The sequence below is a fragment of the Desmodus rotundus genome, chromosome 4, assembly GCF_022682495.2.
Source record: "Desmodus rotundus isolate HL8 chromosome 4, HLdesRot8A.1, whole genome shotgun sequence".
Classification (NCBI taxonomy): Eukaryota; Metazoa; Chordata; class Mammalia; order Chiroptera; family Phyllostomidae; genus Desmodus; species Desmodus rotundus.
Genome location: NC_071390.1, coordinates 159,961,542 through 159,980,467, shown reverse-complemented (window position 1 = coordinate 159,980,467; position 18,926 = coordinate 159,961,542). Strand labels below are relative to the sequence as shown.

Genomic DNA, 18,926 nt, shown 5'->3' with positions numbered 1-18,926 from the left:
TCTGGCATTGACTTAGAGGAGAATGAACCCTTTGCCTTAGTGGTGGGCAGAACCTGGTTGGTCACGGAGAAGTGGACAAGAAAGAACTACTCTCCTAAGCCCAGGAAGACAAATACTTGGAGAAAGGAGACACAGGAACCCCTCAAGTTCTAGTTCCCAGGAGAAGAGTAGTGATGGTTTGGTCTAACCTACTAATTCACAGAGGAAATAAAAGACCTTTCTTCAAATAAATAACTCCTGCTGACTTTGTAACTCAAGGGGATTGCACTTACACAGGGGTTGACAAAAGCAGGTTTCCAGGTGTCCGTATGGAAAAAACACATGCAGGTTATGATTATTACGACTGCTTTATTAACCTAAAAAAAATGTCACAGTGCAACTGTAACCTACCTTTGCCCACCTCTGCACATGTTCTCTCAATCCTCAACTACTTTTGGAAGCAAGACTTTTTCATTTTCTGCTTAGCCCTACCTATTCTATTCACAGAAAGCCGGCAGCACATCAATGATTCTTTAGAAGTTCAAGGTCACTTATAAAGGGCATTAGGATCCTTGGGAAGAAAGAAACACGGTGACACGTTTTTGAAATACACTCCTATTCAAAACTGCAACTGACAGCCCTTTCATACCCATTTAGCCTGCACGGAGATCCGTACGAGTAAACAACGTCATACTGACCTATCTGTGCTGGTAGACGAATGGCTCTCTAAAAGCAAAAGGGCGAACACCCGAATTACATTCAGAGATTGTACTGGAAATGAACTAAGAATGAACTATTTCCCCTCGCATAATCCAAACATTTACCCTCATGTCATGCAGTTTCCAACTGTAGAAGTGATTGTATCTATTCAATAAAAAGTAATTACTACTACTACACTTAAAACAAGTCATGCTCGTATAGCTTATTTTCACAAACACAGAAAAACATAGTACATGACATTTTCAAAATAACGCTTAGGCAAATAAAAAAGTAAAACGCAAGATACACGTCAGGTCGCACAGAAAATATAAGGTACTATTCAACTGGCCACAGTCATAGGACAATTAACAGTGTTCTCAGAACAGAACATCCATCGTAGGAACAGGTGCTACGTCACTGTGAGGCACTCTTCGCCTCGGCTGCACAGGACCAGAGAGAGATGTCCTGTGAGGTCACCGGGACAGCTCTGCTTTAGCCTTTTCAGCCCTAACACAGGGCACTTCTGAAAGGTCAGGGTGAGAGCTACACTGAATTTAAAAGCAAAGGGCTTTAAGGCTATTTGACTTAGCATCCAAAGCCTTCCCCAAGTCAATTCTCAAAGAACTCACGTCCAAGTGACAGGTGAGTACATTCCTCTTTAACACACACTGCCACTTCCCAACTGCCTCCTCCGGACAGAATGACGTTCAAGACATCTTTGCTGTTGAACTGGAAGCTTTAGCAAAAGCATACCTGTCACCACTTTTTGATTACTAATTTTAAGACAATCTGTAAGTCTTTATAAAATAGATACTATAACTTCATAAATTCCAATAAAATCTTTTTAAAACAAAAATGAGGGTGGCAAGGGCTTAAAGAGATGTATCATCTAATTCCGTATTTTATAGCCCAGAAAATTATACCATCAACTCTTCTTGTGATTTGAGGAAAATCAGGAAGCAAATAAAAGACTTCTGAATTAGGTAAATAATGAAAAGCTTTATGCTAACAGCAATACTACTCTCTTCTTGCTGGCACTTATTAATAAGGGGCATTCGTAGGATAATTGTTCAAATTGTGGATGTTTTGTGACATCATTTCAAAATTAATCCCTTTAAATATCACATTTCTGTTTTAGAATAAACAAGTTTTTCATAGGAAAATACCATTTTTCAGCAGAATATTGTCAAATTTTAAGGTCATTCCTTGCCCCCCCCCCAAATCTTAAAATAGATTACATGTGCAAAAAAGAAATACATTAGTAAATTATGGCGTATCTGAATAATAAAAAATAAAAAATGAAAAAAATGAAAATTGAAAAGTCACTTTGAAAGCACTGAAAATACATGGAAAACATTTGTGATTTCTTTTTTAAAAATACATTTTATTGATTATGCTATTACAGTTGTCTCATTTCCCACCCCCCTTTATTCCCCTCCACCCTGCGCTACCCCTCCCACCTGCATTCCCCCGCCCCTGCCCTTAGTTCATGTCCATGGGTTGTTCATATAAGTTCTTTGGCTTCTACATTTCCTATACTATTCTTAACCTCCACGTCTATTTTGTACCTACTATTTATGTTTCTTATTCCCTGTACCTTTTCCCCCATTCTTTACCCTCCCCCTCCCACGATAACCCTCCATGTGATCTCCATTTCTGTGATTCTGTTCCTGTTCTAGTTGTTTGCTTAGTTTGTTTTTGTTTTCTTTTTAAGTTTGGTTATTGATAGTTTTGAATTTATTATCATCTTACTGTTCATAGTTTTTGACCTTATTCTTTTCCTTAGATAAGTCCCTTTAACATTTCATATAATAAGGGTTTGATGATGTTGAAGTCCTTTAACTTGACCTTACCTTGGAAGAACATTATCTGTCCTTCCATTCTAAATGATAGCTTTGTTGGATAGAGTAATCTTGGATGTAGATCCTTGCCTTTCATAACTTTGAGTATTTCTTTCCAGCCCCTTCTTACCTGCAAGGTTTCTTTTAAGAAATCAGCTGATAATCTTATGGGAACTCCTTTGTGGGTAACTGTCTCTTTTTCTCTTGCTACTGTTAAGATTCTCTCCTTATTTTTAGTCTTGGGTAATATAATTATGATGTGCCTTGGTGTGTGCTTCCTTGGGTCCAATTTCTTTGAGACTCTCTGAGCTCCCTGGACTTCCTGGAAGTCTATTTCCTTTGCCAGATTAGGGAAGTGCTCTTTCATTATTTTTTCAAGTAAGTTTTCCATTTTTTGCTCTTCCTCTTCTCCTTCTGGCACCCCCATGATTTGGATATTGAAATGTTTAAAGTTGTCCTGGAGGTTCCTAAGCATCTCCTCAATATTTTGAATTCTTGTTTCCTTATTCTGTTCCAGTTAAATGTTTATTTCTTCCTTCTGCTCCAAATCGTTAACTTGAATCCTGATTTCCTCCCCTTCACTGTTGGTTCCCTGTACATTTCTCCTCATTTCACTTTGCATAGCCTTCACTTTTTCCTCCATTTTTCAACCACACTCAACCATTTCTGTGAGCATCCTGATTACCAGTGTTTTGAACTCTGCATCTGATAGGTTGCTATCTCTTCATCACTTAGTTTTATTTTGGGCACTTTTATCTGTTCTTTCATTAGGGCCATTTTTTTTTTTTTTTGACTCAGCACAGCTGTTACGTTGTAAGGGGCAGAACCTTAGGTATTCACCAGGGAGGAGCAACCCACGTGGCTGCGTTGTGGTGCTGCATGTGGGAGAGGGGCCCGGGAGGGAACAATGCTGCTTCCTCCACTCTCTGCCAACTTTCAGTCACTTCCCCTGCTACCCACAAGCAAATTGGGCCCTTTTGGTGCTGATTCCTGGGTGGGTGGGCTTGTGTATGTTCTAAGACCCTGTGGGCCTTTCCAAGGAACTCTCCTGTGAGGCTGGGAGTTTCTTCTGCCACGGCAACCCCCATAGGATTTTTTCACCCAGAGGTTTGAGCCTTTATTTTCCCACACTGGAACCTTGGGTTGCGTGGTCTGTCTTGCTCTCCAGTTGTTCCTTCCAGTTTATCCACATGCAAATGTGGGATCACCAGTCCACCAGCCACCGCCTCACCTGCCCCAGCCCTCCAGCTGCTCCCTCACTGTGAGTCCTCTCTGCCCTAGCTGCCCATCTCCATCCCTCCTACCAGTCTGGATGAATATTTCTTTTTCAACTCCTTGGTTGTTGGACTTCCAAACAGTTCAATTTTCTGGCAACTCTGGTTGTTTTTTGTTTTTAAATTTGCTGATGTCCTTCTTTTGGTTGTGTGAGGAGGCACAGTGTATCTACCTATGCCTCCATCTTGGCCAGAAGTCAAAAGGAGTTGTTTTAAATTAATGGATATAAACACAGGTTTAATGAAGTCATTTTGGCCAAATGAGTCATTTAGTAAACTACTTGTCTAGGGTCATTTCTTAAATATTCATTCAACACAATCTGGAGGAAATAAAGAGTAAAAAATTGTCATTATGTACTCCCAACAGGAAGAATAAATAATGGAGGAAAGCAGAAAGAGCCATGTAGGAAATCTTATAGAACTGATCTTATAGTAAATCTTTCATTTTAATCTTAATGAGAAATTAACAGCATATGTGGGCTTGACTATCACACTTCCCAAGTTCAAGCTGAGTAAGACTTAAGATATCTACTGAAAGCTAAGTATATGTAACACTGCTTAGCAATTATTACTCTAAATTTCTTTTTAGGTAGATATAAACAACAACTGATGTTTACACAAGTTTCTCTTCTGAGCCCTATGTATATTTTCCCCTTCAATTACATTTTCAAATTATCAAAGAAGAGTTTAAAAACCTAATTATCCAATGTCAAGGCAAGCATTCATGACGTCTGCACTACGTGTATTACCTAAAGCAGAGATCCAGTATGGATAGAGCTCCTTGGTAAGCAGGGCGTCGTCAATGTCAGACAGAAACCTCTTCAGCACGCCCGTCACGTCTTCCAGCTGATGTTTCCCAGCCCTCAGTTTGAAGCTTCTTGCGTCTTTCTTGAAGCTCTCCAGGAGTTCACGTACACGCAAAGGATCACCATTCTTTTGATAGATATATTTGCACCCTAAACCTTTGTTTAAAAAAAAAAAGTTGTATGAAAAAAAAATCTGAAATCAAAATCCACTTAGATATCTTAAAAATTGAACAAATGTTTGCACTGGGATGATGAGCAAGACAAAATTATCTAAGCACTGATGTAATAACCATGTGTGAGGGGAAAAGGCTTGCCCCCCTAATTTTAGTATTCACAGTATAATAAGCCTGATGAAATATTCCAGTCTCAGCTTTTAGCAAGACCCTGGTCAGCCCTTCCCCCAGTCCTTCACAGTACCTTGTTCGACTGTCCTGTTATAGCAACTGCCCAATCTTCACTCACCCCTGGAACACAAACCTGCCTCCAGTTTCACTGACAAAACTGAGGCTCTCTCCCATACATTTCCTCAACCCTCTGCCCTCACACTTCTCTATTAACGTCCGTCTGTTCCCACCTTCACCTTCTTCCCGACAGAGAGTTGCATCTCCTTTTTTTTTTTTTTTTTTACAAAGTTATTGATTCATCAAGTGCCCATATAAAGTGAGAGAAACAGTAGCGGTTAGGATAAGCAGGAGTGATGATGATGGAGGCAACAAAGTCGATGATACGGAAACAAAAATCCTCCCTGGCCCCTCCCCGGCCTCCTGTTTCCCTTCCTTCCAAAACTGAGCCCAGTTTTGTGTATTTATTGTTTCTACTATCTCGCATCCCTGTTAATCCTTTAACCACACATTCTGTGCCTAATTCCCACTCTATTAGGACAACCTTCATCAAGAACATCAATGACTCCTATTTTCTAGATGCTACTCAGTTTTCATCTAATGGCAGTCCTCTGGTGTTTGACACTCCACGTGAGTCCCCATTAAAATTACTTTAATCTCATGGTTTTCAGGGCATCATGACGTCATACCCATCCCCCACCTTCCTCTGTGGCTACTCTGCCAGTCTTCTATTTCTTCTGCTCATCTAGCATACACTGGTGGCTCCGGAATCCCAACCTCCATTCTCCTCACTCCCCATTCCTCCACAAAATTCTCTGGGTAAACCCGCCCAACCTCAACAACTACTTACAAATACTGGGTTGGCCGAAGTTTGTTTAGGTTTTTTTCCTATAAAGACACATGTTTCATTTTCACCAGTAACTTTACTGATTTGGATATTTTGAGTATGTCAGCTATCTCCCACTATTGGCTTCTAGTCGGTAGAGGCCAGGGGTGCTGCTAAACATCTTCCAGTGCGTAAGTCAGCCCCAAAGCAAAGAATTATTTGGCCACAGTGTCAATAGTGCCAAGAAACCACTTTTGATATATTCTATCAGTCACAGTATCCTCTATACACCACACAAATCTTTTTTTGCATTTCAGTTGCAGTTTTACTTTCTTGCAATAATAAAGCATTATATACCAAAAATGCTACATATCTTCTTCCACCTCCAATATTAAAATGATTGCACAAAATCCACCGATTGTGAGCTTTTTTTAATGCACACTGATACAACAGTTGTCACAATACAATCTAATAAAATTGTTTCAAATGAAGTTAAAGACAACTAAGCACTACTAGAGCCATACTATGGAAAAAACTAAATGAACATGACCTTTTTGGCCAACCCAACACTTTTCCGTCCAGGTTGTAATTTTTAAATTTCAAGCACATATAAATACATTTTAATAAACATATACCATATACACATAACAAATATCATACATTCAGAGAAATCAAAATAACCTAAAAGAAATTAATTCCCCTGCCCCGTTCACTACCTCACCTCCCAATCTCAACATGCTCTTTGTTTCCTTCCTGTATCTCAATACACGGCACTGCCTTCCCCCGAGTCCTTTCCAAGTCAGCACCTTTCCTTCTCACTTACTGCATTAAAAAAAAACTTCTATGCCACACAGATTTTTCCATCGTCACCTCACTCTCACACTCCCGCTTTCCTGAATCCTACAGGCTGTTGTTTTGTGCACTCAGTTCCTCCTTGGTTTTGCGACTCCCTGCCCCATTCTCAGGCACTATCCAATCTGTCTCGACAATGACGACAGTGGGATCCAAGACACAGGCCCACTGGTGTCACCGATGTGCCTAAAAATCAGCAAACTGCCCTCTCACTGCTTGCAGGGCAAGTCTGAGGATTTAATTGCGATATGTAGACCCTACTTGAACTTTCCTTACTCTCCTGCCTCTTTTGTCTATCCCCTCTTCTCACACTAAGTTCTGGGCCTATGAACTACACAAAGTTCCCAAACAGACAACGCCCCTCATGACTCCACGCATGGGCACACACAGCTTCCTCCTCTTCCTTCTAACTAGCTCCTCTTTTCTCTTAAGACTCATGGTAGGCACCGCCTCACCCATGAAGCCCCCCATGACTACTCTTGGTGAGATTTACCCCTACACACAAGGAGGCCTGTACCAACCACAGAACCTCTCTACCATAGAATTTTGTATACTTGGGATGGAACTATCCATCCACTTGTTTGTCTTTGATCCACAAATCTATAAAGTCCTAGAAGGCAAGGGTATGCTTATTCACTGTAAACAGCAGTTACACAGTGCCTAGAACTCAGTAGGTATTTAATAAATGACTACTTAATGCAAGAATAAGCAAATTCCAAAAGAAAAAAATTGTGACTAAGATTTCTGAGGTACTATGAATGAATTTCTAGTAGCTGGTAATCAAATAAGTTAACTGAATGTGAATTTGAACATAATTTTTTAATAAAAATTAATGCCCCCCATGAACTAACTACTGTAACTCATTTTAAAAACTAAAATTCTGCCTTGACTGGTATGGCTAAGTGGACTGAATGCCAGCCTGCAAACCAAAAGGTCATGGGTTCAATTCCCAGTCGGGGCATATGCCTGGGTTGCAGGCCAGGTTCCCAGTAGGGGGCATGCGAGGGACAACCACACATTGATGTTTCTCTCCCTCTCTTTCTCCTTCCCTTCTCCTCTCTAAAAATAAATAAATATTTTAAAAATTCTCTTTAAAAAATAATAATTAAAATTAAAATTCTAAAAGTTGTACTGTGAACTCAGTCAAGTTCAAACATTGATGTAATGAACACACAAAAAACTGGCCATCAAATTTTAACCCAAATGTCAGAAGGTTCAAAATAAGTGTGACCTTAAAAGCTCTGAGATGACCAACTGCGTCCTATAATCACTGGACATTTTCTAATAAGATTGGGGTTTTCCCCATGTTCTGCTCATTAAAATAAAACACATTTTAAAAAAGAGTCTTTCATTGGCTTTATTACTTTAATATTCAAGTTAATGTACCTTGTCTTAGATTACAAAATAGATATAATGTATGAAATTTAGTTGAAAACAATCTAATGCTTAATGATTTTAAATTCAAATAAACATCACAAAGTAAGTTCTGATTTCCCCAGAGAAAATTATTTGTATACACTGGAGCTAGTCAAGTTACTTTAATCATTTTTTGGCTTGATAAGACGCTATGCCATTATGAAACTAACATGATGTGAAAACTCCCAATGAGGTTACACTCTTTCTAAAACATAACGTGTGCGATTCATTCATACCTGCAAAATGCAAGTGCACTGATACAGAATAACTAATAAAATGGAGAGGATAATCTTCTTTCTCCCGCATTTTCTAATGAACAGATGAGCATGGCTGCTAAGAGATACATCGGCATACTACCATGGGAAGAAACCTCACAGAGTGATATCCACATGATGTGATTAAATACATATTAACAGAAGATATATAACTTAACACAACAAATCTGAATATCAATGATAACTATACTTGACTTACAAGTATAGTTATATACTTAAATAAGTAGAAATACTTAAAATAGCACTCTTCTTAGAAGAAAATAAATTAGTGTACATGTATAATGAATTTCCAAAATTTTTCTTTATAGCTTTTGTTATTTCTGATATTTTGTTACATGTCGGTTTATTGTCACTTCTCATGCAGAAACACATGATTCATGGACTTGTCTTTAACTCTCTACTCCCCCTGCCATATTTCCAGCACCCTGGTCAGCGGCCGGCACACAACAGACACTCCATAAATACGTAACAAACTAGTAACACAAAGTTTTATGTAGTGAATCACAACGTTTCATCGATAATACTTTCTTTTCAAATTAAAATCACCCAAACACATATCTAATTTAATTTTAGGAGAACAAAAACATCACTGCCCCTTCCAAAGTACCAGGTCAATCCTTGCACTTGTGTCTACATTTGTAATCTAACTCAGTGGCATTTATCTACAGATTAAAAGGTAGAAACATTTTTATATTAAAAATATAGTTAAGAAATGTCTACCTTCTAAAGTATTAAAGAAATCTGTAACAGAAAGAAGGAACTAGAAGAATTCATAGTAAGTTGAAAATAAATATGAACAATAAAAGCATCCTTTTGTACTTTTCAGGCATTAAATATTTCAGAATATTAAAATGAGCCCTGGCTGGTGTGGCTCACTGGATTGAGTGCTGGCCGGTGAACCAAAGGGTTGCTGGTTCAATTCCCAGTCAGGGCACATGCCTGGGTTGCAGGCCAGGTCCCTAGTAGGGGGCACATGAGAGGCAACCACACATTGATGTTTCTCTCCCTCTTTCTTCCTCCCTTCCCCTCTGTCTAAAAATAAGCAAATAAAATATTTTTTTAAAAGAGTATTAAAATGAAGCTAGACCATGGGTCTCATTTTTTTTTATCCGCACACTATTCAAAAAAAGGTACAATTAAGTGAGAACTATATTACAATCAATAACCATGACTCTTAATGTAAACATGAGACCAATAACATGGTAAGTAAAGTAAATACCTACACACTTGTATACATGCTGAAAAAAGGAAATTCTTTTACATACCGCCCCACAGTTCACCACTTCTGAAACCACGCCAAGGCAGCACACGGCACTCCCCCAGACTTTACTGTGGGCTGTGACATCTGCAAACTACTCTTTAACCTATTTTTATACACATTTTACAACATAGATCCTTTCAACCTGGTATTTAAATTTGTATGCATGTAAAGGAAGAAGAAAATGGTAAAAGTTATATAATTTAAATGAGCTTTACTGGGAGAAGGAATGGCCTTTAGCTGAAGTGACTACGTTTTTACTTTTATTTTTTGAGGTGACTACAAATATAAAAGGCTCTAATTCGGTCCAATGGAGGTACCACTTAAAAACAGTGAGAATGATACTATGAGTTCCGGGGGCTGAATAAAAACCTCTGTGATCCTTACCATACTGTGTAACAAATGCTATACAGCTGTTCACGATGATGGGAACGTCGTTTTTGCTGAGCTGCTGATCCTGTAAAGCATCACCATCTGTACCTGCTGCTTTTTCAATTGCAGTATGCCAGACTGTGAAATCCAACTTGGTGTGCCCATGGATGTATAATGTCCTGTAAAGTTTAAAAGCATTTCAAATTATAATTTTGCTTTAAAAAAGAATTCTTACTTCTAGACAAATGATCCTAAAATCCACACACTTGTGATCTTGTCTCACCCATGAGAAGAAAAAGCCTCCATCTGCCTTCAGCTTCCACTCAAAACCTTCTGTACCCTGTGCAGTCGGTCACATCTCTCCCTAGAGCAGAGGAAGTCCTCTGACTCTGGGGTCTCACCTCCTTTCACACCTTAGCCTGTTATTCTCTTTCTGAATATGTGAACCGAAACTGTTCTGGTAAGAATCACAGTGATTCTACTGGGTTGATGTGGCTTTACTTTTCAAAATTTTAGAACTGATGATGAGTTCATTTCTTATAAAAAAGAGAGAGAGAGAAATTTCACCCAATTTGGCTCTTCAGCACAATTCTTTCTGGCCTGTCTTCCTATCTTTCTTTTCCAAGCTCACTTACTCCTCTGAACTCCTAGGCCTCTCCAGGGACGTGTCCTCCAGGCCAGTGGTTTGGTCCCTCATGTGTAAATCAGTCTTTAACATCCCAGCTATGATTTTGTCTTACAGACCAGATCTCCATGTAATCAAACAGCAAAAGCTTGAAACATCTAAGATAGTGGGCAATTTGATCACTTCCAGAACTCAAATTTTAGCTCTGCGCTTACTTCTTCTGTGACCTGACAGAGGTTGCCAACCCTCTTTGGGCCTCAGGTGCATCACTGGAAAAATGAGGATAGTAAAAGCACCTATCTCGGCACTGGATTTATGTAATATGGATAACTAAGTAATAAACCGTAATATTAAATTGTATTAATTTTTGGACACCTTTACCGCAATGTGCCACAAGCATCTCAAAGCTTTCTGCCTCCTCCTACCAAACTGGTTCTACAGTTTTCCACTTATCCCAGCAAAAATTTAGGATTAATTACAAATTAGCCCCACCCCGCACCCCTCACCTCATCACTCCCCCATGAATTCAGTTACAGAATGCAGTAGCTTCTAGGTCCCTGACATATTCACTTTGCCTCCTCTTCGTTTCAGCGTCAACTTACTTCAGGTCCTTATTGCTCTTTGAAGTCTTTAAAACCCCTCCACAGAGAACGCCTTTCCTCATCCTCTACCTCTCTAATCCCTCCTCTCTGGGGATGCCAGAAGGATCTTTCCAAAATGCAAAGCTAAAGACATCATTTCTTGATCACAGTTCTTTAGCTCTGGAGTTCTCAAGATGAAAAGGTCTTCATGATCTCGCCATCCTTCCCCTTCAACTTTGCCATCCCTTCTACCGTGTCACATTAAACAAATCACATCTCTGTATCTTTGTAACACAAACTAATAAATACTTCCTGCTCTTTGGCTGGCAACTCCCAATCTTCTCCCAGGTGTACTCCAGATGTCCCTCCCTGATACTGGGCCTGTGTCTTGCTGTGCTTAGTGTGCAACAGGTCCCTTCTTAATCCCCATGAGCCCCTCTGCCCTCCGGTATGCCATCTATGCTATGTTTGAGAATATTTTATCTATTGATTGGAGAGAGAGAGAGAGAGAGAGAGGAAAGGGGAGAGGAAGAGAGAAAGAGAAATATAAATTTGTTGTTCCACTTAGTATGCATTCATTGGGTGACTCTTGCATGTGCCCTGACCGAGGATCAAATCTGCTGCCTTGGTGTACCGGGACAATGCTCTAGCCAACCAAGCCAGCCAGCCAGGGCTGAGACTATTTTGGCTGTTAGATCCAAATGTCACACAGGTAAGCAAGGAAAGCATTTCAGTCTCTTTAGTCTTTAGCACGGTGCCTGGCATTTAGCAGGTACATAATAATTGCGAAGTCTTATCACTAGATATAGTGAAGCTGAGGTTTCAAATCAATTTTTATTTATACCACAGTAAATTTATATTAATAAACATACCAAAGTAAACTTATAAACGTATATTTATACCAAAGTAAAACTATTTAATCTCAGTTTCAAACTGTGAGAGGGTTACTGTGGATTCAACAAAAGAGAAGAATGAGCTGCATAAATGCTGGGTTGTTGTGTTTTTTTTGTTTTGACGAGAAGGGTAATCTTTTATGCTATCGATAATTCTAATTCAATTTAAAAAGAAAATAAATGGCATTTTCCCCCTCTGGTTTCTTTTCTTGAAATGCTCCCCTAAGAAGACAGAGTTACCAGTACCTCACCACACTTACACAGTCTTATGAACTTGCTGTAACTATCAATACTTCATTAATGTCCAAAATCTTCATCTCCTGCTCTCTGACATCTTTATCTATTGTTTGTATTTTCCAACATCACTACAGCAGCCCTAACCTCCAGGTTTTGTAATCTTCTTTTTGAAGAATTCTGCTACTCTCATATTCCTAGCATGCTTTGGCCTTTTCACTTATCTGGCATCATCTTTAGCTCAAAAGCACTGTATTGCTGGGAACATTTGTCTAAATGAAACTGTGTAACTCAGGTAATTTCCTTGAGAAATATCAGGCCTCTACACTGCTAGACCTAACTAAAATTATCTCTTGCTAAATTCAGGAGTTTAGGTAGAAAGAGCATTTTAATTATGAGTATTAGTTGGTGTTGTTTTTTTAACCTAATGATTAAGCTCTAAATTTGATATAAAATATTTGAAACTGTTTTGCCCTGACTGGTGTGGCTCAGTGGATTGAGTCTTGGCCTGAGAACCAAAGGGTTGCGGGTTTGATTCCCCGTCAGGGCACATGCCTGGGTTGTGGGCCAGGTCCCCAGTAGGGGGCACATGAGAGGCAATCACACATTGATGTTTCTCTCCCTCTCTTTCTCCCTCCTTTCCCCTCTCTAAAAATTAATAAATAAAAAAAATATTTGAAACTGTTTGTTTTTAAACAAAGTACTACAGTAGGCATTTCAGCAAGTAGTGAAAGAAATCCAAAATGCAATGGCCCTCCCACAGTACCAGTATAATTCTGACATTAACTATGAATGTTTCACAGATATAACTTCCTTTGTCAGAAGAAATCCCACGATGACAAGTTTAGCTGTCTCCTTGTGAACTAGTGAGGGGTAGAACGCATGACAACTCCGGAGTCAACCTGTCAAGGACTGAATCCTAAAATATATCACCTAGTTCAGCAGATGTTTGACACTGAACAGCATCAGTTCAACAACTTTCCTCTCTGATGTTTATCTAACCTCTGTGCACATTGACTTTGACATTGAACAGCATCAGTTCAACAACTTTCCTCTCTGATGCTGATCTGAACTCTGTGCACACTGAACAAAGCATCAAAAGATACTTTCAACACTGCTGCTGGGTGAAGTGTGTGATTTCAAGTGTTACCAAACAACCATTTCATATTTCTGGATGAGAATTCCAAAGAAACATTCCTTTACATCTTTAAAATCTGAGAAGTTATTTTGAAGAAGTCTACTTGTAGAGAGAATTGTTCTTATCACCCATTTCTCAAGCACGTATGGAAAGGGGACTTCAAAGCCATATAAAGAAACATCCACACCCTATAACGAATCGAGACAGTCCAAGAAGACCCAGAAACCAAGTCCCAGGACTAACACAAACAATTTCTCAAAATCCCTATATAGTTACTACAAAGTGTAGTCTGTCATGTTTAAGCCTAGTCTACCTGACAAGAACCAGAGGCATCTTCACAAATAGTAAAACCAACAAATCTGTATAAAAATAAATTCACGTAGATAACATTTTAAACACAACTAAAAAGCAAATAACAGATAACTGACTCCACAAATATCCTAAGCAGTTATACAGAAATAAAAACACCAAATTTTTTAGTATAAGTCAGCATTTATTTGGCCCACAAATACTTCATTTTCCTTTCATTTCTGGGAGGTATTTTTGTTGAATAGAGTATTTTAGGTTAACAGCCATTGGTCCGGTTATTTTGTTTTGAGGTGTTCTTTTTTCCTTTCCTTTTTTATTTTTGCCAGCATTTAAAAAGATTTCTCTCTACTCTCTTCTGGTGCACATTGTTTCTAACAAGACATTCTCATCTTTGTCTTCTATATTTAATGTGTGTTTTCCACTGGGACTTTTTCTATCCTCACACTGGTTTTCTGGAACTTGATTATGATGCGTCCTGATGTGGTTTGTCTTCATCATGCTTGAGCTATGTTGATTTTAACACATGCGGGTTTACAGTTTAATCACATTCAGATTGTTTTTAATCCATCTTTCTCTTCTCTCAGTTTTGGATTCTAATTATACTGAAACTGCCTGATATGGTCCCACAGGTCACTGAGACTCTGGTGTTCTATTCAGTCTTTTCTATTGTTGCTTAAGTTTTATCTTTTCTTTTGTCGTGCCTTCAAAATCATTTTTTCTTATTTAGAGTCTACTCTTACATTAAACCAATCCAGTAAAAACTTTTCAGATACTGTGTTCTTTAGCTTTATAAGTTCCAGCTGGTTCTTTTTTTAGTTATTCATTGTTTTTCTTGCTATGTTTGTGTTTTCCTTTACATCTTTGATAACACTTCTAATATTTATAAGTCACTGGATGTTTTGCTAATTCCATTTTCTTCCCCATTTCCAGGTCAGTTCCTATCACTGAATTTGCAGCTTTTTCACACCACTGGTCGTCTTACACACATGCTAAGACTCTGGGAGGACTGAACCGAGTGTCAGCCCTGCGCTGTCTTCCTTTAGAATGTGTTGGCATCATTTGCCCGTCTGACCCGGGCCACTAATTAAATACTTGTGGAGCAGCTGATCCTTTGAGGTCTGTTTTCTAAGCTTAGTCAGGTAGAAATAGAGCAGCCTTTACTCTAGGGCTGGCTTGGCCTTGATTCGATGGAGTTACTTTTCTGGGATCTCTGCTAATGCCCTGTGTGTTTAATGAGGTCTGTGTAACATGGCTGGATGAAATGTGAACAGACCCCAACGGCGTCAAGCTCTGGCAGCACAACCACGAGAGTTATTTCTGCCTGGCCGCTTGCAGTTTCACCCTGCAAATACGCAGAGGAGCACTGAGCCAGCCAAGAAGGAGGCGAACGCCTGTGAAGATTTTTGAAACTCTTTCTCTACATCTTACCCTCCGCCACGGTACTCCATCCTCCAAATTTTACTGACTACAGATTCACTAACTCCTGTCTCTACCTCTTTGATGCAGCAAAACCACTGGATTCTCCTTGAGCCTCCCCATTCCCTGTGCTGTGGCCTGTAACACGCCCAGGGACAGGAAGCCAAGGTGATCTTGCGTCTTACTTCATTTGTCCCCCTTCTCTCCGTGATCACAATCCTGGAATGCCTATTGTCCCCAACCCTGAAACCAGCTGGTTCATCTATTCTGGGCAGTTTTCTAGTTCAAACTGAGAGAGCATGGGCAAGAGTTATTGCTTCATGGCTGAAATGGCAATCTGGAAAATGTTATTTAGTCATTGCACCTCTAAAGTACCCTCATTTTAGTTTATAGAGATACAGTATTTTTCGCCACCTTTAGTTAAGAAACTGCTGCATAGCGATGGAATATTGGCCACAAACAGGCAAACAATTACTAAGGCAATCTGCAGATGCAGAGATGTGCCACAGAATAATACGGCAGAAAATGTTGTCCTAAGGAGCTTGTTCCTTCTGAAGCCCACATAACAATAGAAAGTTTCTAGGCATCTGATTCCCTGAGGAAGGCAAGGTATCCAGCTTTTCAATCTCATCTCTACACACGATTAGGCAATTACCTACAGGGATATGAGGAACATCCCTGTTTTAAGTCTGCTCAAAACCTTTAATGGTCTTCCATTGCCTGTTGAAGCAATCCAAATCCTCATTTTAAAACTAATAATTTTTAAAATAGTTTTAAAATATTTTTTGTTCAAGCAGAGTTGTCTCCATTTTCCCACCACCACTTTCCCCTGTCCCACCTGTCCCCCACCTCACACCCTCAATCCTACCCCCCCTTTAGCTTTCTCCATGGGTCCTTTATACACGTTCCTTGACATAACCCTTCCCCTTCTTTCGCCCATCATCCCTCTCCCCCTTCCCTTCTGGTTACTGTCAGTTTGTTCTTTATTTCGATGTCTCTGGTTCTATTTTGCTTGCTTGTTTGTTTTGATTAGGTTCCACTTATAGGTGAGACCATATGGTATTTCTCCTTCACCACCTGGCTTATTTCACTTAGCATAATGCTCTCCAGTTCCATCCATGCTGTCACAAAGTGTAGGAGTCCCTTCTTTCTTTCTGCTGCATAGCATTGCATTGTGTAAATGTACCACAGTTTTTTGATCCTCTCATTTACTGATGGATACTTAGGTTGCATGCAGCATGTGGCTATTACAAATTGTGCTGCTATGCACATTGGGGTGCGTAAGTTCTTTTGAATTGATGTTTCAGGATTTTTAGGGTATAATCCCAGCGGGGGAATCACTGGGTCAAAAGGCAGTTCCATTTTTAGTTTTCTGAGGAAATTCCACACTGTTTTCCACAGTGGCTGCACCAGTCTGCATTCACACCGAGAGAGTACTAGGGTTCCCTTTTCTCCACAACCTTACCAGTAATTGTCTGTTGACTTGTTTATGGTGGCCATTCTGACCAGTGTGAAGTGGTATCTCACTGTGGTTTTAATGTGCATCTCTCTGATGGCTATTGATGCTGAGCATCCTTCCATATGTCTCTGGGTCCTCTGCATGTCCTCCTTGGAGAAGTATCTGTTCAAGTCCTTTGCTCATTTTTAATTGGATTTTTTGTCTTCCTGATGTGGAGTCTATGAGTTCTTTATACATTTTGGAGATCAAACCCTCATCCAGGGTATCATTGGCAAATATATTTTCCCATACATTTGGTTCCCTTTTCATTTTGCTGATATTTTCTTTAGCTGTACAGAAGGTTTTTAATTTGATGAAGTCCTATTTATCCATTCTTTCCTTTACATCCCTTGCTCTAAGGGACATATCGGTGAAAATATTGGTGCATTGAACATCTGAGATTTTCCTGCCTATGTTCTCCTCTAGGACTTTTATGGTGTCGCAACTATATAGTTAAGTCTTTTATCCATCTTGAGTTTATTTTTGTGTAGGGTGTAAGTTGGTGGTCAAGTTTCATTTTTTTTTCATGTAGCTGTCTAGATCTCCCAATACCGTTTGCAAGTTGAAGAGACTATTTTTCCTCCATTTTATGTTCCTGCCCCCTTTGTTAAATATTAATTGACTATAGAGACATGGGTTGATTTTGGGGCACTCTATTCTGCTCCATTGATCTACGTGTCTGTTCTTATGCCAGTACCAGACTGTTCTGTTTGTAGTTGCCTTGTAACATAGTTTGATGCCAGATAAGAGTCTCTGTACTCTTGTAAAGGGCCTGCAGTTTTTTCTAAAACAAGGCAAGATATTAATTAAATGTAATTGATAAAACTAACATGTTATCAATCTATCTTCTAGGCCCATTGGTTCATGCACCCTCCTCAAGGAATTAAGGTTATGGCCAACCCGCACTGAAGCTGTTTCCTAGCCCATCCTATTTCTCTGAACCTGTTGTTGCCACCTCTTGACATACCTTAGTCTTCTGGCCGCCTGATTTTTTCCCACTGAAATTTTAGCCAAGAATCCCAGATCCAGTTAAAAATACTTCTCTTAAAAATGAAACAACTCATTATCCTGATTCTATTTTTCTATCTAGAAAAGATCTCATTCTTTTGTATTTTTTCACATCATATCTAATTTATTTGTTTGTAAGCTTATGTTTTAGTAGATAAACAGGGCTTTGAAGTGATTGAAGTAAACTGTCAAGCAAATAATACATACTTTAAATCCACTTTTTGTAAAATAGTCATGCATTATAATTTTCTTTAACAAAAAATATCACTTCCTAAGGTAAATTTGAATAGTCTCTTTCTTTTTGTAAAACCTGTGGGGGTGGTGAGAGAAGAGAATCTCTTGTTTACCTTGGCAACATTCAAATTAAACCATCTCTTCGAATTAAATCATCAGAAAGTTACAAAAGCAGTCAAGCTGATATTGTGGGCAATTGGCTACTGTTTAATTTGCAATTACATGCACAATTTAGAAACCACTTTGAGATAATTCACCCTCCCGAGTATTGCTAACATGGCTGATAGAAAACACAATTCAAGGAGGGAAAAATATCACACGTAGTAAGTTGGTATAAAATAAGAATCTTAAACTTAGGGTGTTAATCTCCTAAATTAAGAAAAGTAGGCTGTTCCAAAATTGTGGGACATACTGATAAAATGTTTATTCCCCAACGTTAGCTGCTTTATGTCTGGAATTTGCAATTAAAACTGAATGCAGTCAGGCTTGGGAACCGTGAAGAGCATTACAATTTACCATAGGTCAACCAAGGAATCTTGAAAAAACAAACAAACAAAAAAACATGCCCATCTTTTCTATCTCTAATAACACAGCTGAGTTATTATTCGTTCATGTTTACTGTATTCCTTACAGCCAACCACCTTTTGGTAAAAGTTAATCATCGGTGTCTTCGACAAACGGTTATGCAGCTATATAATGTGAAGATGGTGAACGCTGTAGCTTACTTATCAGAAAGGGGTATAGAGAAAGTGTGGGCTGAGGTGCAGAAACAGTTCGCACATTTTAAGAAAAGGATGGATTAATCTATTAAAAATTCCAGTTAAGTGAGTATATAACCTACTGTCCAGGAAAAGGCCTTCTGCCCTTGTGGCCCAGAGCGCTCACTGACAAACTACAGCCATTCAAAACCACGACTTTTCTGGTTTTGACGACAGAAATTCTGATTAAGGCATAAAAGAAATGGACAGGATCCAGTCCCAGGAACAGCACCAAACCGCATGCCAGAAACCCTTAAGTGTAATCAAGAAAGCTTTATTTTTCCAAATTAATA

At 39.1% G+C, this 18,926-nt stretch overlaps 1 protein-coding gene across 6 annotated transcripts in view; it reads right to left on the bottom strand.

The window, feature by feature from the left end:
• Positions 1–18,926, bottom strand: part of ARAP2 (ArfGAP with RhoGAP domain, ankyrin repeat and PH domain 2) — a 158,690-nt gene that overhangs the window by 49,099 nt on the left and 90,665 nt on the right. For all 6 annotated transcript variants that reach the window (XM_045182758.3, XM_071221308.1, XM_053922423.2 and 3 more), the window contains 2 exons: positions 9,955–10,118; positions 4,543–4,755 (listed from right to left, as the gene is read on the bottom strand). In XM_045182758.3, the coding sequence (XP_045038693.2) occupies positions 4,543–4,755; positions 9,955–10,118 (377 nt within the window). The remainder of the gene's footprint in view (positions 1–4,542; positions 4,756–9,954; positions 10,119–18,926) is intronic.